General features: G+C 38.9%; 1 protein-coding gene across 9 annotated transcripts in view; it reads left to right on the top strand.

Annotated features, from left to right (window-relative positions):
- Positions 1 to 22870, top strand: part of TPK1 (thiamin pyrophosphokinase 1) — a 335076-nt gene that overhangs the window by 131662 nt on the left and 180544 nt on the right. For all 9 annotated transcript variants that reach the window (XM_072153371.1, XM_072153367.1, XM_072153370.1 and 6 more), the window contains 2 exons: positions 18871 to 18943; positions 22632 to 22727. In XM_072153371.1, the coding sequence (XP_072009472.1) occupies positions 18871 to 18943; positions 22632 to 22727 (169 nt within the window). The remainder of the gene's footprint in view (positions 1 to 18870; positions 18944 to 22631; positions 22728 to 22870) is intronic.

The raw sequence follows: 22870 nt of genomic DNA, 5'->3' as shown, positions 1-22870 counted from the left end.
CTTATTTACCACCGTCTACAGAAGCCACTGTCTGCTGCTGCGGCTGAGGCAGTTAGAAGCTGAGCCATAATAGTCATTAATATGAGCTCTGATTGGTTACTACAATGACACTTCTAACACACTTATGTTTGAGGTAAGATGGATAGGGATACAGAGATAGGGGGAGATTTATCAGAAATTTCTGAGGTAAAACTTTTACAGTTACCCATTGAAATCAATCAGAGATCAGCTGTAATTTTATAAACAGCTGTAGGAAAATGAATCTTGAGCTCTGATTGGTTTCCATGGGCAACTTGAACAAATCTTCTCTCAGAATTCTGATACATCTCCCGATAGACAGAGACAGTCAGAGACAGAGACAGAGACGGTCAGACAGACACAGAGAGAGATAGATACATATAAAATTAAATAGATTAAAATGTATTAAAATCCTAAAATATCTCTATGTATACACAGAGAAATAACCATATACATAAACAGTATACAAAATTACATAGCCATGTAGCAGATTGCAAAGTTGTGGAGTGTAGTTTCTATAGTTGGATAATTAACTATTATTGAGCGCATCTCTCAAAATGTGAGTCTTGACGATTCTCATGAAAATGTGAAAAATCACATCTAAAGTTCTAAGCCACCTAAGTTCAAGACAGATAAAAACATTCTAACATAAAGGAGACATTATGTATATGTTAGTTATCAAGTTATTTTGCTGGTATGAAAAGAAGAAAATTTAGAATGTTGAAAATAGAGCATTTTCTAGAATTTAAAAAAAAAATCAATTTTTTATAATAAAAAGGACAATGCATATCACCCTTACAAATCACATGGACACATGTAAGTTTAGAAAAAATGGGCCGTGTCAGGAAGATGCAAAATGGCCAAGTTGTTAAGGGCTTAAAGGATTAAACATTATTTTTATTGGCTTGGATGATTTTGATCTTCTGTTCTTTTTGTTATATGCTTTAACCTGTGGGGACATGGATAATTTTTTTTTCTACAAGATCAGTTTTTACTCCTTGTACAGAATTATAGAGTATTCAATCCAGCTTCTTCACTTGCTTTAATGTGTTCTGAGCGCTGAGATTAATTTAGCAGTACAGTATTATAATAATTATATGTGGTATTTTGATGAACAAAATATTTTAGCCATATTTTTGTAGCTTTTTTTTTCTAATAGAAAGTAACTTTATAGTTGCCAAAAGAACAAATCCGCGAAATTATTTTTCCTGTTATAAATAATGAATATTTATAAAACACAATTTCATAGAAGTTATTAGGCGTTACTACATAATTGTATAGCTGTGCCGCAGATCATTGTTTTGTGGGTATAAAAGTCTAGGTACACAATGCTAGCTTTAATTGCATCTATAAACCAACATTAAAAACCTGCAGAAAAATTAACCACTGTTTTACAAATGACAATATCAAAGCAAGTTGCCTTATTTGCCCAGTGACAGTTTATAATTCACAAATTAATAACATGTTATTTTTTTAACTAATGATGTGGTAATAAAATGTCCTTCTATAACAGCTGTTACTGGAAGTAATATATTCAGTGCATGCTATCAGATTTTCAGGGGATGCAATTGGATTAGTAATGTGGAGGTAAAGCAGGGACAAAGTAACATTGATTGTTTGATGACAGTTGCCTTTTCTACCAGTAAAAGTAGTAGTTGTACAACTACAAGTTGTTGTTGCTGTCAACCCACCAGTGATATTTCTGGTCTGTGAGTTACTCATTGCTCTCCGCTGTTGGGGAGTGGTCTGCTTTTACTATATGATTTATACTCTTGTTTCCATATTGGCTACTGTAGCATAAACATTTAGATGGCTCTACCTGTTTAATGTACTGTAGATCACATTTATATCTTGCCTTGTAGATTGGGGCAGAGTTAGCAGAGTTACTTCATTATAACTCGTTATGGTGGAGGAAGCCATCACAGATGACATCTCGGTGCACAGTTGAAGTCCAAGATAAGACATTTATTATTATGTTTGGTGCTTAGCCTGCTACGTATAGTAGTGGATTATAATATAGGCCCACCCCCGCCAAAACCACCCACCAAATCTCAGAAAAACTTTCACCCATGAAATCCTCATAAATCAGTTCCTGCTCTCAAAATATATGTACACAAGAGCCATTTCTGGTCCTCCAAAAGTCCTGAAACCGCAGCTTGAAAGCAGGCAGAAGCTGTGCGTGCTCTATTCCCCAAGAACCTTAAAGAGAACCCGTCATGGAAAATAACCCCTCTAATCTAAATAGATTTTCATAAACTACCATAAGAAAGCATTGTCTCTATCCCTTCATTGTCCCTCTACTTCCCTGTAAACTTAAGCAATGAGGTCCTAAAGCTGTATGCAAATGACCTGTGAAATGTCCAATGAGTCATTAGCATATTCCAGCTGTCCAGCTCATACATGAGTGGGCGGTACAGCCACACCCCCAGTGCTTGACTGACAGCCTGTGTAATGCTGTGATGGCTGCTACATGTGCTTGCTGGTGGCCACACCCCCTGCAGCCTGTGTGTGCATGTGTGTGTATGTATAGGAGAGATACAACAGCTCCAGGCAGCAGAACATGTCAGGCACTTGTGTAGCTAATGTCTGTGTCTCACACATATGTATTAGGAGGATGCAACATGTCAGCAGATGCAGTACACACTAGCAATGCTTTACTATACATTACACACAGACATGAGCAGGGGGAGGAGAGGGGTAACGGGTGACATCACTGCCTCTGACCATGTGACCAGCCTCATTTACATAATAAAGAAATTATGATTTTACAATGATTAATGTATGAAATGACTAGATAAATGCTGGGATGGGACCCTTGTAAGCTGCTCCAACAGGTAGAGGTGATAGAACTAGTGACAGAGACCTGATGATAGGTGTCCTTTAATTCTAGTACCAGTCTGGAATTCCAGACTTGTAGGATGTATAATATTCATACAGCCCAGGGCCCATGGTAGTCTTAATCCACCCCTTGCTACATGCCATGCCACAACACATGTGTCACTGCTCTCCCAACCCAACTAAATGATAATTTCCATATGAATTTAAATGTGTTGCCCACAAAAGTGAAATAGATTTCCCTATTTGTAATCTTCAACATTCCAGTTGCAGTAAGGGCTGAGAAGTAGACTGTTGCATTCATTTAGTATTCAGTTACAGAAAAAAGACAGTCCTTGTGCTCTGAGCATTGTGTAAAACAAATTATACTTGTAATGTTTGCCTCGGGAGTGACATAATGCTTTTTGTTTTTTTGACCTTTTCATGCCATTTTATAAGATTTTCATATTGTGTGGATGACACTTGATTATATGGTTGATAGCTCAACTCACTTTGAAGTTTTTGTCCCAGAAGCGATAATCTTTACAGATAATCGTTGTTGCTATTTCATGTTCTTAGTATTCAGGTTTATTGTTAACTATATCCATTTATAAAGAAATATATATAAGCGGCTTATAACACTGTGAATGATTTTTATTGTGTGCCGTAAGAAATTGAAAATGAGATACTGTTTCTACACTCTATATTAAAATAGAAGTTATGTAATGTGTTTGCCTTGTGCATATTTAAAGTAAAATACCTTCACCCTAAAGACTTATTTTTTAATTTTCTGATAACTAGATCAATTACAGTAGCTTTGCTGTTGGCTTTATAAGTCATGTTTCAGATTGTTTTTTGCCTTTTAGTTAGTATTATGCAATTTTTAATTTATTAAAGCATGTCAATTACTCATATACATGGTATTAAACATTTTTCATACAAATGTTTTTATTGACAGTCCCCAATTTAACTTGTTCATATTTGTTTATCTCATGGAATTGCAATTAAAATTGTGTAAAATACAACTGGCAGTAGCAGCAGATCTATTTTTCCTCAAACCCCATTTTTTGCCATGTAGAAGTAGAAATAATAACGTGTTGTGTTTAGAGATGAGCGAGCACTAAAATGCTCGAGTGCTCGTTATTCGAGATGAACTTTTCCAGATGCTCGAGTGCTCGTCTCGAATAACGAGCCCCATTGAAGTCAATGGGAGACTCGAGCATTTTTCAAAGGGACCATGGTTCGGGAATAAAATGTGTTATTTAATTGAAAAAGAATGTCTTCTCATAAGTTAGCAGATGTATGCAAACATCTGCAATCTATTCTTCACTGTTCCACGCATATATTATCTCCCGACAAGTTAGCAGATGTGAAGAATAGAATAAAAACAGCGAACACAGGATCATTTAAGTGAAAAACGCAGTGAAAAAAACAGTGAAGAATAGATTGCAGATGTTCGGCACATCTGCTTACTTGACGGGAGATACGCTGCCCCGGGATCCGCTCCTCTTCTTTCACTGAAGTCTCCCCGATCTCTCCGTGCTGCTCACCGTGTTTTTCAATGTGTTCTTCACACACTATTTTGTTTGCACCGTTTCGAGTGTATCTTCCGACAAGTAAGCAGATGTGCCGAACGTCTGTAATCTATTCTTCACTGTGTTTTTCACTCAAATGATCCTGTGTTCACTGTTTTTATTCTATTCTTCATTGTTCTTCACTGTGTTTTTTTTTAATTAAATGCTCGATCTTGAGCAGGGGAAATACTCGTCCAAGCAACGAGCAGTTTCGAGTACCTTAATACTCAAATGAGCATCAAGCTTGGACGAGTATACTCGATCATCTCTAGTTGTGTTTAAGATTTTTTTAGCATTAAAAAAATGTTCACCTAATTTGGTTTTGAGACATGACAGGATTACAGTAGATACTATCATGTTCACAACCCATATCTGCATAGAGCTAGGTTCTTCTAAGTAGCCCCCTTTTGCTTTGATTACTGCTTGCACACTCTTGATATTCTCTTGATGAGCTTCAAGAGGTAGTCACCATGAAAGATATTCACATCACTGGTGTGCCCTGTCATGTGTAATAATTGGGATTCCTTGCCTTATAAATTGGGTTGGGACTATCAGTCGTGTTGTGCAGAAGTCAGGTGGATATACAGATGATAGTCCTACTGAATAGACTGTTAGAATTTGTATTATGGATAGAAAAAAGCAGCTAAGTAAGGAAAACCCAGTGGCGATCATTAATTTATGAAATGAAGGTCAGTCATTCTGAAAAATTGGGAAAACTTTGAAAGTGTCCCCAAGTGCAGTTGCAAAAACCATAAAGCTCTACAAAGAAACTGGCTGACATGAGGACCACCCCAGGAAAGGAAGACTAAGATTCACCTCTGCTGTGGAGGATAAGTTTATAACCAGCCTCAGTAATCGCAGGTAAACAGCAGCTCAGATTAGAGACCAGGTAAATGCCACATAGAGTTCTAGCAGCAGACACATTTCTACAACAACTGGTAAGAGGAGACTGTGTGCAGCAGCCTTCATGGTAAAATAGCTGCTAGGAAACCACTGATAAGGACAGGCAACGGGCAGAAGAGACTTGTTTGAGCTAAAGAACACAAGGAATGGACATTAGACCAGTGGAAATCTGTGCTTTGGTCTGATGATTTTCAAATTTGAGATTTTTGTTGTAACCACCTTGTCTTTGTGCGGTGCAGAAAAGGTGAAAAAATGGACTCTACATGCCTGGTTCCCACCGCGAAGCATGGAGGAGGAGGTGTGATGGTGTGGGGGGTGCTTTGCTGTGACACTGTTGGGGATTTATTCAAAATTGAAGGTATACTGAGAGTGTGGTTGCCACAGCATCTTGCAGCGGACTGCTATTACATCCGGTATGCGTTTTGTTGGACAATCATTTATTATTCAACAGGACAATGACCCCCCAAACACACCTCCAGGCTGTATATAAGCTATTTGACCAAGAAGGAGAGTGATGTGTATAATACTACTGGGAGAGGGGGGATGTGTATACAGTCTACTGGAGGGACAGTTTATACTATCTACTGTGGAGAGCTGTGTATACTGGGGGATTTGTATATAGAGGCTGTATTTGGAAGTATGTATATGGTCTGGTATATATAATACATTGTAGCTGTGCATACTATAATTTATTTGGGCACTATATAAAGGATGTTTTATGTGGGAAATAATATGTTTAGTCGTGCTGTGAATTTAGCAGTCATAAAACTTGGCCATGAGAAGTGATGAGACCACCATAGATTACGAGAATGAGAGCACGATACTCAGCAATCTCCATCAGCTTCATAAAGATGAATGGAGCAGAATATTCATGCACGACCATCCACTCCATTTCTTTTAGAGAGCGTTCTCCTGATCTGTGGGAGTCTCATCACAGAGACCCCCAATGATCAGCAAGTTAAGCCCTATCCTTTAAGGCCATTCTGAAAGCCTTAAGTTGTTTTTTTGGGTGGGTAAACCCCTTTAAGTTTTTTTAATAGAAGAAGACAAGGAGAACTCCAAGATATACTTGCTTTCAGATTCTTTATCCATTGTTAGGAAAGTGATTATATTTTTGCTGACTCACTCAAATTTCTCTTAGAACTGAAAAAAAAAGACTGGTAAACAGAGCAGCAAATAAAATGCATGTATTCCCAGGCTTCACTAAATTATATAGGGTAACCCCTTGATGATTTCATTAATAACATTTGTTTGTGCAGCTATCCTCTTAATATCCTTTCATTTCTATTCATCATTCACCCTTCATTAGTGAGATAATGTTCCTTTCAGTAAATACTTTATCTTGTTTTTCATCATAAATCAAACTTAAACAGGAACTGTAGCTAAATGATGGTGTTACCCAATAGGGACAATTTGGTAACTCAATTCCTCCATGGGGAGGTTTATTCAGGTAGAAGTAATTTTAGGTACAGGTTTAATAGATTACTTTTGTGTTAATCATTTCAGGGCATGTTGGATAGAAATTTTGCTAAACCTGTTCCAACTGGATGGTTTAGTGGTAAAATATTCATATGTTGCCTATGTAACCACCCATGCGATGACTTTGTATCATCTAGCAAGCTCCACAAATGATTTACAGGGAGAACTATAGACTATATAACATAGGACTATAAAATGGTTAATTAAATTTCATATGTGAGTGTATATATTGGCACATGTACCACCGTCACCTTGTCATTTGCTATAACATTAAATATGACACATATTGATTGATGTCATAATCTGTGGACAGTGCAGTAAGATGTGAGGATGTGGAATTACATGTCTGTTGGGGGGTAAAAAGTGTCTAAACATGAAGTCCCAGGGGTAAAATTTGCAATAACACAATGATTTCTTCTATTTACCAATGTTCTGTCTTTTGTGTGAGGGACAGAAATCGACAGGCAGCTAAACTGCCTAGTACCTTAGTCACAGGCTAGGATCCCAGGGTCTATGGCAGAGAATCACTGCCTAAGCTGCTTCTTCTGGTTGCTTAGCTAGACTGGCAGTCTCCTCTAAGCTGTCTCCTCTAACTGCAAGACAATAGGGCCTGGGACTGTTTTCCTTACATAGCTTATACCAGGGGAGGAGCACAATGGTGAAGCATTCTCCCATAGACTTACATTGAATCCAATGGCAGCACACATGCACACAACATGTTTTGTGGATTTTGTTCGTAGTTGTACTGAAGTGAAACAAATGTTTTTGTGCACTATTAAGTTGTTATCATGAAAAGGTTTTTCAATGCACTCTTTATACTGTTCTGTACTTAAAGGAAATCTACCATGAATATCAAGCATGAAAAACCAGGGACAGTTACTTATAGATCCAGGCAATGTGACTGTGTTAATCTTCTTCTGTTTAGTATCCATGGCCTCCTTCCGTCTAAAATCAACGTTGAAAATTATGCTAATGAGCCCAAGGGACTCTGGGGGGGGGGGGGTTCCAGAGCACCTCAGTAATGTCTTTTCACTCATTGTTAATGAACAGAATATGACTGTTAGATTGCACAGGTAGAGGGCAGAGGGAGACAGCAATGGGGTGGGTGAGATATGTTCAGCTCATTGTAACAGCCTGTGAATCTACAGCACTGAGGGTCTTTAGTAACACCCCCAAGAGCTCCTCAGGCTCATTTTAAAAGTTTATGTTAGAAGGAGGCCATGAATCAAAAATATGAGAAGATTACCACGGTGGTTAGATCTATGAGTAAGTGGCCCTGGTTTATTATGCTTGATTTTGATAGTAGATTTTCTTTAAAAGGAGTTTACCATCTGCAGAAAGTGTTAGGCAGCATCCCTGGCGATATGTGTAACCAAACCTTTGTGTGTGGAGTTAGCAGAACCTGAATTGTTGCTGAACTTGGATCAAGAGGAGTGACCTCACAAAGCTGCGTTCTATTATTTATACATTCAATATACTCCTATGTCTCTCCTTTATGCAATAGTATCTAACTAGAAGCTACTGCTCTTACTCACATCATGGAGGGGGGATGTGCTGTGTTCTGTGTTCACTTGATAGTTTGCCTTTATTTTGCCAAAACATCTAAACGTATGGTATGTTTAGTGGGCTGCATAAAGACTGGTGGGCTTGCTTCTTAGCACTTAAGAATCTAATACATGAGTATCTGTATGTAACCATACTTTGTATCTAAAACAACCTTTGTATCCAAAATAAATGTGACCTGCATTTCCTAAAATTCTATACATTAAAATTTCGACATAGTTTTGCATGGCCATATTTTCTTCCCTAGAATAAAGACCCCATTATTTTCTTTCCTGCACATCCTTCTGTATGTTTCCCCTCCACTCCTGCCGAGTACTTTAAGACTCGTGGATTATACTACTGTCTAGATATGCATCTTGTGGTTACTGTGTAATAAGTCAGCACTCTGAATTACCTTTGTATTCATTACACACCCTATAAGATAAAATGCTTCCTGTCACACTAATATAATCGGAAATGTATATCAGTGCCCAAGGTCACTCTTCTTGGAAAGGTTAATTAAAACCAAAGGAGAGGTATTATGATGTAATTAAATAGTAATGAAGGAGAAGATGTGAAGTATATGGCACATGATGTGCTGCTCCTCCGATCATGGGAAAATCTGGAAATGTAACATTTTACTTCATCGGATGCTATAAATTTTATGGAATTTCATTGTAATTTTATTTTAGTATATACCTCCTGGGAAAGGAGATGAAGTGACTAGAACTGATCAGCATATATACCATCTTAACCATCTCAAGGGACACATATTAAATTATACTTCTGATACATAAAGATAATGATCAGCATATGAGGAAAATCAGTTCAATGTGCCGCTGCTATATAATGTTTAATACTATTCTGCAGAGGAGAACGTGTTATTAAAATGTTATGCAGTGATCTTTTGTAATGTTTCCAATGCCAAAGGGCTTCCAAGCTATTTTCTCACTGAAGTTCAAAAGGGTTAATCAACAAGTATTAAATCTGATTTATAAAAAGATGTCACTTATTGGGTAACAATTAAAGTCATTGGTGAGCTAGAACTCTAACGGTTGTTGGTATATTTGTTTTGATTTGAACAGAAATTAAAAATTCATGTAATTTAATAAAACTAAAAAAAAAATCTGTTTACCTACATTATAACTGTTTATCTTTAAAGCAAACCTGTTAATACAAGAAAATACTATGTAATCAACAGGCAGCATGTTGGGCTAAGCCAGAAAGAGGTTGCAGCTTATATTAAGAGCCCTTGCACACTTTTTTTTTTTAGCAGAAAAGTCATGATTACAGTCGGTCCCAGACTTTAGAACACCTGACTTGCAGACGACCTCTGAATGTTTGTAATTTACTGTACTTTAGTCTCGCGCTACAATGATCAGCTGTAACAGTTATCAAAGGCAATGAATATTTATAGTTAATCTTGGTCCTTATTGCAACCCAAAAGTTTTAAAATCCAATTGTCACAGAAAACAAAAAAAATTTTTTCTGGGATTACAATTCTAAAATATACAGTTTCGACTTGCATACAAATTCAACTTAAGAACAAACCTACATAACCTATCCTGTACATAACCCGGGGACTGCCAATTCTTGAAGTACTGCCAGCAATTATGACTTTTTTCCCCCTTACCCAACTTTTACTACAAGTGGGCAGGGAGTAGGCCAGTAGATATGTTTACAGTGGCCTGTGCCAGGTAAATTAATATAATATATCAGGAGCCTCCAAGTATATCCATCACAACAGGGGGAATGATGCCCAAGTATACTTGATAAATTAACCCAATATACCTTCTTCTATAGACCTGTGTCCCCGCTCCAGTAGAGCTAAACAGTTCTCTGCTGTTCCAGATTTATCACTGTGTCTGATGCTGGATGAGTATAAGCCTGGTGAGTCGCACTTTGCACCTTCTTTTCGTGTGTAGACAGATTGATACATTCTCCCCAAGGAGTACCCTCTAACTTATAGAGACTGTTAAGCTCTGTGTTTGTACCCCTATGTACTCTAAATTCCATTACCAAACTCCTTTATACACTGACAACCACAGTTTATGAAACTTGTCAGTCTGCAACAGCAGTTTTGAATAATGATTTTTAAGGTAACTGTATATCATAGTGATCCATATAAATCGCACGCCACAACAAAGCTTCGTTGTTTACTTTCTGTGGACAGAAATCTGACCATGGTCACACAGGTGCACAGCTCGTTATTACACAGCTCTGATTACTATCTATGAGACTAACGTGTTAATCATTGTTCCTTTGGCAGCTTAAAATCCAATTTTCAACATTTGTCTCTAGTTAATTATTAGTAATTATAAAACATAGCAGTTCCAAAAAAAATTGGCCAGGGTTACAATTATAAAATATACAGGATCAACTTAAATACAAATTCAGCTTTAGAACAATACTAAAGAAACTATCTTGTATGTAACCCGGGGGCTGCCTGTAAATTGGGCTAAATTTAAATGATTTAAGTATGCACTTAAAGGGGTATTCCCATGGAGACAAGCTTCTTAAATATACTGAGGATCACAAAATACATTCTTTAATTCAGTGTTTTATATAATTCCAACCTGTCACTATCAGTCCTGGTGTGTACAAGTTTGGTTGTCTCTGGATTAGACCGTACAAAGACCATCGCTGAGTGACGTGTTAAAACAGCAAGAGAACTGAGTAAAATTGTAAAGAAGGGGATCAAAAATAATATTATTTTAACCTCACTGGGTGATTAAAATATGAGAACTTTCTTTCCTGGGCAAAACCCTTTAAGGCCCCATGCACACCAGCTTAAGCTTGTGGTCGTACATACGTCTCCCATAGACAGAAATAGCCACACAGAGCAATACGGTCCTATCTTTCCCCGTGTTACAGCCCATATGCCGTGGATCTCTATGGATAAGGAGGGGTCACCTACTCCTCTCCATGGCGCCAGCTACAGCCTGGCGGGCATAGGCTTGTGTGCATGCGGCCCAAGTTGTACAGTAACCTGGTACACTCAGTTTGAAGTGTTGATGTATCATTGTAAACTATAAGTGTTTTTCTTAATAGACTGTCCAGAAAAACACAATTTTAAGTAGCAAATATTGTAAACTAAAAGCATTATAGCCTTTGTTATCTCTATACTCCTGTGGTCAAGCTAAAGTATGGGGACACTATAGCACTGCATTTGACAATGTCACTCATTATCATCAGGCTCTATCTGCTGATGATGTGGTACACTGTGATGTGTATCTTGTCCCTTAGTACAATGCTTTGATATATAGCATAGTTATCCTAATTTTGTTGTGTGCTGGCAAAAAATAAATTTAAAAAAAGGCAAATTTACAGCAATGCTGTTGAAGAAGTCGGCATTTTCAGCATTTAAATGCATGTGTCAAGTTTATGAAAGTTCTTAAATATTTAATTTGATTGGTGATGAGCACAGATCTGGAGGTATTCTATTGGATGTAGCAGCAGCTTGGATCTTGGAAAAATATCGCACTTAATTTGACTTAAAACATTTTCGTTTTTTACACTGGCTGCTAGGTAAGTAGCTGTCAGTACTCTATCTTCTATTGACTGAAGTGCACAGTAAATCCAAGCTTCATAAAGGCTTGTAAACACAGCACTTCATCTTGTTGAGCAATTTCTTCTGCTCCTGCAGTGAAGCTCAAAGGTGCTATAGACTTATATTAGGAACAAGCTTGCTGAATCCCGGTATGAGACCTTCTCTACTAGTGCCCTGTGATAAACCGGAATCTTCTGCCTGGCAATATTTTATTGTAACTACCACATGGGGGTCATATTCACATTAGTTTCTAGTAAATAAACTGTAGGATGTAAGTCACAGGTTTAGGTGTAGGGTCAGTTTTCAACCTAATTCAGGATTTTTTGGAGCATCTGCTCTTGGGTTTATTGTATGTGGCCACATTAACTGTAATGTGTGGCAGAGAGATTTACATTTCAGTAACTGGATATGTGCCTTATTTATGAAGAGGCATACAATATACCACAAACTGAAAAAAACAAGAAACACTCCACAAAGGGGAGATCAAAACTGGAGTCCCAGCACTGGAGTGAAGTGCCAATCTTGATTAAATCCTCCTCAATATGTGGCTTCATAAATTTATGGTATGTTAATTTCTCTAAAGATAGACAGGATTAATGCACTTTATCATGTTACTGAAACTGACTGCTGTCTATAACATTTTTGGTTAAGGTGTCTTGGCAGTTAGAGTACAGAGGTATCCACACAAATCATTAATCGCCATAGTAAGACACAGATTTGGTGCCACCTTCATAAACTAATGCACATTTTATAATAATCACAACAGCAATCACAGTTGCAATTTACACTACCAGAGATCCAAGTTGCACCTAGTCATAAAAGTACACCATTCAATTCTGGTTCACTGTGGCTTCCACTAAGGGGAGCTTGCCAAGGATGGATTCATGCAACTTTAGCTTGGAATACAACAGGGATGGATATACTATTGAAAATGTGAGAGGATGCTATCAATGGTTATTTTAGACACAACTGGAAAGGTGTGTGTGTGGGGGGGGGGCTTAACAGGTAACACTTGCAACACCAAAAATATCACATTTGCTGTGCCTGTGTTGTGCTTGTACATGTGTAATCTGTCTATCCTCATTCTGTGTATGTATGTGTTTTATACATACAGTTATAAGGCTCTTTTCATATTTGCAGTTGTTAATTCACTCCTATGTCAGCGTTTGGTGAAATCCTACCTGGAGAGGCCATCTCTAGCGCTGCAATCTCTCCGGTCCATGCCCCATGTAAACAAACAAGAGCATGGAAGCCACACTGTGTTCATCTTCCGGGCCAGCTGAGGTGGCCGCCACGCGCCACCCGTCCCGCTTGATACAACGCAGGGAATAGGGACAGGTGGGTGTAGCGGGCCAGCCAGAAGCTGAACGCAGCACGGCTTCTGTGCCCATTTATTTACATGGGGCATGGACCAGAGTGACGGCAGCGTGGGGTGCTGGGAGGGACCACGGAGGTAAGTAAATGATAATTTTTTTTTTATCCAGCTCCCTTCTGGCCACCAATAGGTTTTTTTACATCACTGCAGTTTCTCCTTCTAAAATTTCTCACACAGGAAGCAAGCTCTTATAAAGCTCTGTATAATAAATAAAAAGTGTAAAATGGAAACGCAAAAACAAAAATGGGCATTGGCTAGAAGGGGTTAAGGAATTAACGCTGATGTGACGGACCCCACAATGATTGCTTTCATAGGTCAGTCGTATACACATGTTGCTTTTATGGAGGTGACGGCAGCATAACCATATTGTAGCACTATTATATTGTTCAGTCAGTTTATGTACTAGTTCCTTTGCTTTTGTTTTTAGTTTCTACAGTACTTAATTTGGTTCTGAAGCTTTTTCTATAGTACTGTATATTGAGATTACTTTGATACATTTAGCCAAAACACATTTACTTTGAGAGTGATAACAGGGGTTCACAGTTCTAACATTTGTAGATACAGGTTTGTGCTACATCTAAAAGTATCCAACTGGTTAATATAAAAAGCACAAACATTATTTCTTTAAAGTGATTGAAATGTGTGAACATTACTCTTAATAGTTCCCAAATGGAATGTGTAGAGAGAAATTGAATGCATTAGTATTCTGCAGGACATTGGTAGATTGCCCATTATGCTCTCTGCAGGTTAATAAGGATTACATCTTATTTGTGTAAATACTGTAGGCTCTGAAATGCCTCCCCATTCTAATTAAACGTATGGCTTGTTGTCTTTTAATTGAAACTCCCCTGGTGGTGTTTTCCATCCACAGCAATTACCCATTTCTCTTTTATCCTGGCATTTTCTCTTCTAATATTACACCCCATTGGATTTTCTGCATTTATTTTATATTTGTTTATTTATATAATTGTTCTTATTGTATTCTTAAGATTGGCAAATGATCATGTAACCTAAAAGTGAAACCTATATTTTTCATGTGCAGAATTTAGGCCGCAAACACAGAAATAGGACCTGCTCTGCCTTTTTGGCTTTGCAGTAGGCTCACACATGGGGCAATGGGGCATTGTAATGAATTTGTCCGTGTTTGTTCTATACTTTGAAATGTATCAACTCTTCTATGCCAGTTTTTGTTGTAGAAGCGTTGATATTATAGCAAATTCTTGTGCACTGCAAGAATTTGCGGTTATAATAGCGGCTGCGCAACCTCTACGCCATTAGGGCACAAAGGGGTGTGGAGGAGTACAGCGGCCGGAGGTGTGTGTGGGCAGGTTTCATTGCCGTACGTTAGTTGGCAGGATTTTACGCAAAACCGAGCCATAATTTATGATGATATTACTTCAATTGATGACAAGAGCAATCAGGTTTAAAGAGAAATGGTGCACAAGAAAACATTGAACAAAAATGTATTTAAAAAACTCCATCGTCTCCGATATTGGGGCAAGGTATGTAGGTTCAGTATGCAGAAGGTTAGTTACTGTCACCACTGCACCTATTGTGTGGCACGTGTTCAGTCACTGGGAATTTTAGCTGTGACACACAGTGGCCAGCTTCTTCAAATGCTGTGGTATAGACAATAATAGGCTTCTGCATTGAATGTTGGACTTGTGCTTAGAGATCCAATCCCTGTGATGTTTCCCCTGTGCAGGGGTCCTTGAATATTGTTGTACATTGGGAAAATAATCTCTTTTGGTTGGTGTGGCGGTCTTAGGATTCCAGACACTGTACACGAAAGCCTTTTTTTCCCCACTTTTAACCCCAAATAAAAATGAAAAAAAAGTTTGTACTTTTATTACCCTTTTAACTAGATTGGGAAAAAACACAGCAAAAAAATGTAAAATAGCATGCAAAAAAAAAAAAGTTATGGCTCTTAAACCAGCGCATACAAAAATTTGCTAAAAATGCCTGTTATCTCAGCTTTGTTATTGCTATTGTCTTTTTGTTTACATTGTTTTTCATTACTTATTAAGAAGATTTCTTCATTTGACCTATCAAAAGCAACAGAAATTTCTTCAATTAGCTAACACGGTACAAAACTTTTTTCTTGTGAAGCCAGGGCGCAGCGATCGTTGCAGGGGGTACGACCGCAACCATATCCTTAGAGAGGGATGGGCCCTCGGATGTTACAGTACAGTTCAGTGGCCACCCTGTCAGCGGGACAGTGCTCCGGATGTAAGTACTGGCAGGGCAGGGAGTAATAAACTCGCTGTTCTGCCACTGTGCACACACCTGCCAGGACTGCTGCGATCTCCGGGTGAGCAGCGCTGCTCTCTCCCTTTTGTTCCAACACAGGACCTGCAGTGATGTCATTGGGTCATGTGACTGTCTCAAGTTACATGACCTGAAGCTGCTGGATTCCTACAATGGATGCATCGTGTGAGTTATGCTGGGGGCATATTTTACAGGGGGAGTTAGAGTTAATAGTGTGTGTGGGGAGGGACTAAGGGGAGATGGAGCTAATACTGTGTGTTGGGGGGCTGAGGGAATGGGGTGCTAATGAAATGTCTGTGGGAGGGCAAAGGGGATCTGTTATGTGGGGGGGCTGAGGGCATGGGAAGCTGATGATATGTGGGGGGGGGGGGATTGGGAGTTGATGGTTAGTGGGGGGGGGGGCTGAGGGGATTGGGAACTGATAAGTGGGTGGGGCTGAGGGGATATCTTTTGCCCTATGGGTATAACTAACTAAAACCAGACTCAATAGTAAAAGCGCATGCGCTGCTAAATTCTGTTTACCAACGTGTATTTATTCTATTTCTATATACCAAGTGACACACGGTACAACCATAGCACACGTCCCATCAAGAGGGTATCCAACAGGTTTAGTGCAGTCTAGAGTATATTTGCCAGACTAAATAGTCTTTACTTTTTTTACTGTTGAATTTATGGTTATTGACTGTTACTTTTATAAATATTCATAGTATCATAGTTTATACTGTTAAAAAAGACACATGACCATGAAGTTCAACCAAGGAAGGGAAAGGAATTGGATGAGGAAGGGATTAAGGTTAAACAATTCTATATAACATAACCATCAAAATATATTTTTATTTTTTTCAATTATGATTAAAGATGTAAAACATTGAGAATTCTTAAACTGTAATGATTAGAATATGATTTTAGAAATAGACAGAAACAGTTGTGATCCGCCATATAATTTCCCTTTCATATTGGCAGAAGTTTATGCTGTTTTGCAGCCTGTGAACGTTTGCATCCTGTAATTGCTGTGGTTCTACATGAGATGCGTACACAACAATAACATGAAATGAGCCTGTTGTTCAATGGATTCAGTAATCAGAATATGTGGCTCATCCGACAATTCTCTGTAATTGAAAAATGCACAACCTGTAATTTTCCGACATGGAAATCAGACAAGCTCCCCGACATAGTCAGCTGTTAATTGAAAAGGGGTCTTTTACTTTGTGAGTACAATGCAGCACATCATAAACTTGCTCCTCTTCTCCCACCCTTGAAACAAAGTGATAGAGGATAAGTGGAGTTTGTGATTTGATGTGCTGATATTTTGGCTTCCTGGTGTATTTAGGTTGATGAGCTAAATAGAAAGCAGGTATCTGCAAAGTGTACATACAGACTGATGCTTATCTTTCCACAGTATTGACTGAATATAAAATTACTTGGCAAAAGTAACTCTTTGAAAGCACACAGAGACTCCCAAATAGCGTGAGCCAAGGAATTATTTAACCATCCTTTACATAACAGGAGCCGCAATCAAAGATTGATTTCTTGGACTCGTGTAATTCATGTTATTTTAGATTCATTCATTCATTTAACTCTGTGTTACATAAAAGCATTCCTCCGAAATAGGGATGGACAGAAACAAGCCAACCCTAAGGGCTGAAAGGTTCAGAAATTACACAATGATTGAAAGGGAATCTGAAACTAAATAGAATTTTTAATATTTATCTTTAAAATGGTCCAGCTAATAACCTATGGAGGCTCCTAACAGAACTTCTGACCCAGCCTATCCTTATCTCGTCCTTCAGGGGAATCATTTTTAAGGGGGTTGTCCACTTGGAACAATAAATCTCCTTCTTCTCTTCTATTATACATGTCTCTGCAGGGATATGTACCAGTTTTTTTGCCTCCCTCTGTTCTCCCCTTATACTTCCCCTTTACATGAACAGACAGCTCCATTCTGCTGAGTCATGTGAATTCTTTCTTCTCACACAGTCCATCCTTCAGCCCTTTTATCTACTCCTGGAAGTCACACTCTGACTGAGCCAGAGAGAGGATGGAGGGGTGAGTCAGGATGAGAAGGGAGGAACAGAGTGTTGTTTCAATGAATACCAACTATCCAGACACTATATAGAATACAAAACCTGCAAACCAACAAATACTATATACCTGCATGCAGACCCAGTAAAGAATCAAGACACGTCACAAAATAATAAAATAATTCACAAAAATAACACATATATGGCTATACACAGTAAGGACCCGGTTGGGGCTATACACGTCTATAGAATTGCAGAGTATAAAGTGCACAGTGCTAGGAAATTCATATATACGAACCGGGCTGCATCATGATCAGGAGAAATGGTGATGTGTTTCGTCATCGCTTCCTCAGAGGGTAGGCGACGGCGAAACGCGTGTCAGGGTTTAGCTACAGGGTTAAAGGACACCTGTCATCAGGTCTGTGTCACTAGTCCTGTCACTACTACCTGTTGGAGCAGCTCACAAGGATCCCATCCCAGCCTTTATCTAGTTATTTCATACATTAATCATTGTAAAATCATCTATTCTTTATTATGTAAATGAGGCTGGTCACATGGTCAGAGGCAGTGATGTCACTCCTGTTACCCCTCCCCTCTCCTCCCCCTGCTCATGTCTGTGTGTAATGTATAGTAAAGCATTGCTAGTGTGTGCTGCATCCTCCTAATATACAGGTGAGAGACACAGACATCAGCTACACATGAATCTGACATGTTCTGCTATAACATGGCTGCATCCTGGAGCTGTTGTATCTCTCCTATACACATGCACACACAGGCTGCAGGGGGCGTGGCCACCAGCACCAGGAAGCACATCATTATACAGCCTCACATCATTATACAGGCTGTCAGTCAAGCACTGGGGGTGTGGCTGTGCATCCCACTCATGAATAGAGTGGACAGCTTGAATATGCTAATGCTTCATTGGACATTTCACAGGTCATTTGCATACAGCTTTAGGACCTCATTGCTTAGGTTTACGGGCATGTAGAGGGACAATGAGGGGATAGAGGCAATGCTTTCTAATGGCAGTTTATGAAAATATATTTAGTTTAGGGGGTTATTTTGCATGACGGGTTCTCTTTAAGCTGTAAAGCTACTCTGTCAATGGATAATGCCAGGAAAAGGGTTGGCCGTCTGAATGTTCCTCAGATGGATATTAGTGAGAGAGTATGCTATGTATAACCATCCATGTGTCAGACTGCTAAAATGTAAGAGATTTTGAATACCTCCCTATTGGTTTTATTCTGTTATATATACAATAGGATGAAATGAAAAAAATTGGAAAGATGTAGCCTTTTAAAAACAACACTTGTTTCTCCTGTTTAGGTACCTTCCAGACTTCATAAGTGGAGATTTTGATTCCATACAACCTTTGGTAAAGGAATTCTACAAAATTAAGGTATTTAATACATTTTATATCATTTAGGGCTGAATCAGATGACAGTTACGTCCACATTGTATCAGTGACTTTCACAGATGGCATATTGACCTTATATTGTGTACGGCCTTAGGCCTCCTTGCTTGCGGCCCATCTGACATTGGCGGTTGATCAATGTTTACACCAATGTGTGTAGGAAGTGACCGTGAAGATGGACAGGAATGGGACCTGCCATAACTTGTGTCGTGCGGGTAGTTGGCATGTTCCCAGCTCAATGAATGTGCCAAGCATAGTTAGCACTGTTTGTGGTCATGAAACCTTATTCAGAGGTCTGTTTAATGATTAATAATTATAGCCCAACAATAGAATAACACTTTTTACAGTTAATACGAATAATTGGTGACGTTGAGTTTTTTGTTTATACCACCATGCAGCTTTCTTTTCTTTGTGTGTTTCCATTTTTCCCTATCTATGAAAGGAAAAGAAGGGGAATAAGATCAGATATTTTCTCCATGTAATACTCATGGAGCTTATACCAGGAACAGATAATGATTTGATTTTTCCATTTCCATTGAGGTGAATACATTGTTGAGCATCAAACAGACAGGTATATAGAACATAAGAATGATCTCTGCAACAAACACAATGGGGCACTTTTACTAAGGGTCCGTCGATGGCATTTCTGTCAGGTTTCCCGAATATTTCCAGGGGATGGTGTTGCATGTGATCAGATTGTGGCGCATTGGCGCCGGCTTTCATGCGACACAAATCGGGGGCATAGTCGTCGGACAACCCGACTGATTCAGGCAAACCACGGAATTTTAAACTCAGATTGTGTCGCAAAATCAGCACTCACATACACCAGAAGATGGTGAACTCCGGTGGACCTGAGCGGGAGTGGGAAGCCGCACATTCAAGAAGTCGGGCGCACGCTGCAAGTGAATCGCGGCAGCTCCGAATCCTCGTCGGGATGGGTAAGTAAATGTGCCCCATTGTGTCTTACGTACTTTTAACTAGCGTATTCAATAAACTGAAAAGAGTAAACCCAATTTAAGAGCCTCATCTGCACTTTTAATGTGGTAGAGGGGAAATTAGGGATTGTACAATGTGACTGGCCATCATATGCAGTCTATACAGTCATTCCTAAATCCAGCACCCTTCAAATGCAGCTAGATAACCAGTTTGGCAACTTAAATGTAGCTCAGTACCACATTACTTTGATCATTTTTACAATATGGTATTTCCCCAATATTAACAGTGCTATGTATACTGTACAGTGTATATCAGAAGTTGCAGAGCTCTACTGTAAAGAGTTGTTATAGGATTATATCCCCACTCTCAGGTCACATCACGGGATGCACCTACACTAGGGAGCTTCTCAATTTACCACATTGCACCCCAACACCTAAACAATATGGTGCATTTAAGCTAAATTTACTCCCTTTTGTCTAAGCACAATCAATTTGATAACACAAAATGCAAATAAATCCGTTAACTACAGTAAGTCCCCAGGGTATGTATAAGAAAGGGGTTTTTTTTAGAGTTGTTCTTATTTTGAATTTGTATGTTAGTCAGAACGTTGTATTTTATCAACATGGGGAAAGAAAAAACTGGACCGCACATCCACACATCACACAATGATCTACTGCCGCTAGGCTACATTATATAACAAACTAGAGGTTCTTGGTTACATTTTGATCAAATTGTATAACCCCACTAACCACTTCACGGTGACCTCTTATAGTGGGTCCCTACGCTGTGCTGCAGCGGCGGTGGATGCCATGTGATGCCGCACACAATAGCATTGGGACCCACCACAACAAGGTCACCGTGAAGTGGGTCTCTACAATTTGTAACAATTTGTAACAAAATGTAACTAAGAACCTCAAGTTCATTATATATTATAGCCCAGTAGCAGTAGATTATTATGTGATATGTGGATGTTCTTTTTCAGTTCTTTTTCTCTCCCCATGTTGGTTCAGTATATTCTATTCCATTTATTTCTATTTTTTTTTGGCCTGATACCAGCACTCCGCCCCATTTGGCCCAGGTGCTTTTAAATTATCATAGAAATTTATTTAAAAATCATCTCTTTGGTAACAGGTTCTTTTAAACTACCAGAAGAGTCTTATTTAGATATTAACAATTTATACATGTATGTCCAGTGCTAACATAAAAAACAAAAAACAATTGTCAGACAAAAAGATGAAAAATGTTCGCAACGAAAATATACATAATGCAGTTACAAACAGTTATAAAATAAAAGGGTAAAAGCTAATAAACCTTATTGCTGAATAGAAGAATTATCCGTGTTGTGGACTTTCCCCAAAAGTGACCCAGACTGTCTCTCCATGGGATAATGGATTCCCCAAAAGACTAACACCTGGGCATTTCACTGCCTGTTAGTTTAAGCTCATTGGGGCACATTTACTAAGGCCCCTTCTACACTCATGAGTGTGATGCGATGAACTCATATCACACTCGCAATGCATGCTGCTCGGATCGCATGGCCCGAATGCTGCACACCGGGAGTGAACTCAGCATGTCAGTTCAGTCCCGGTTTGAAGTCCCGGTCGTGCGATCCGAGCAGCATGCGTTGCGAGTGTGATGCGAGTTCATCACATCACACTCGCAAGTGCAGACCTGGCCTTACCCATCCCGTCACGATCCCCGAGGTGCGTTGTCCGTCGAGGATTACAATCTGCCGCAATTCACGTAGCTCATGTGCCCGATTTCCTGCATCTGTCGCTTCCCCGCTGAGGTCTGCCGGAATTCACCTTCCTCTTCCCAGTGCATGTAAGTGCATTGTATGCGACACAATTTGAATGTCCCCCGATTTGCATCATATGAAAGTCAGCGCGATTGCGCCAAAATCTGATCGCATGTGCCAAAAACCCCTGTTAAATCCAGCGCAACACAGAAATCGGCAGGAAACCAGACAAAAATGCGTCCCGCGGCCCCTTAGTAAATGAGCCCCATTGGGTTTTCCTTACCACCCACTGGCTTGTGATGTCATGGGAGGAGGTTGTTCATATGATCACGTGGGTTGCAAAAATTCTATATACTGCAGTAGAAGCGATCAGACCCCCAAAGATTAAAGTACTGTTGGGGGTTTAAACAAATAGTTAAAAGAAAAAAAAGTTTAAATCGCCCCCCTTTCTGTAGAAATGATACAATAACAAACCAAAAAATCACAAACATGTCAGGTAAGCCCAAAGGTCCCAGTCTATTGAAATATAAAAACGGTATTCCCTGCAGTGAACCCCGTGACACAAAATAGCTCCCAAATGTCAAAGCCGCCACTGTTTTGCCATTTCACAACACAACTATAAATGTTAATAAAAAGTGATCAAACGGTCGTAGAGTATGCAAAATTGCAGCAATTAACTGTTGTCTGGACCCGTAAAAAAAAAAAAAAAGAGCATAAACAGGTCTGTACGCTGTAGTACGAAAAAATATTGGCGTCAGAGCGTGGCAAAATGAAGTTTTTTTTTTTTACAAAAGGTCAAAAAACCTATCAAAACACATTAATACCTATATAAATTTGGTATCACCGTGATCATACAAATCCAAGGGATAAAGAGGTGTCATTGTATGAAAAGTGTAAATGTGTTGCTTTAAGCTATGATTTGAATCTGCGTCATGTTGCTTTACATAATTAGTTCAATTCCTAATTACATATATTTTTTATCTTTTCATATGCTTTTAGGGATGTGAGTTGTTAGAAACACCAGACCAAGTTTTAACAGATTTTACAAAGTGCCTCTCAATTTTACAAGAGAAAATCCAGCAAAAGAATCTTCAGGTAATTGAATTTGTTAATCAAAATTTAGAAAGTGTAATTCTTTTGGACAATACATTCATTCTGGCCTAAAAATTACACATTTATCATAAATGCATTGCTGATAACACTGCAACGTTTGTTAACCAATTTCTCCCTAGTGTGCC

This window comes from Engystomops pustulosus, chromosome 5 (genome assembly GCF_040894005.1).
Source record: "Engystomops pustulosus chromosome 5, aEngPut4.maternal, whole genome shotgun sequence".
Taxonomy (NCBI): Eukaryota; Metazoa; Chordata; class Amphibia; order Anura; family Leptodactylidae; genus Engystomops; species Engystomops pustulosus.
This window is presented reverse-complemented; position numbering and strand designations above follow the sequence as displayed.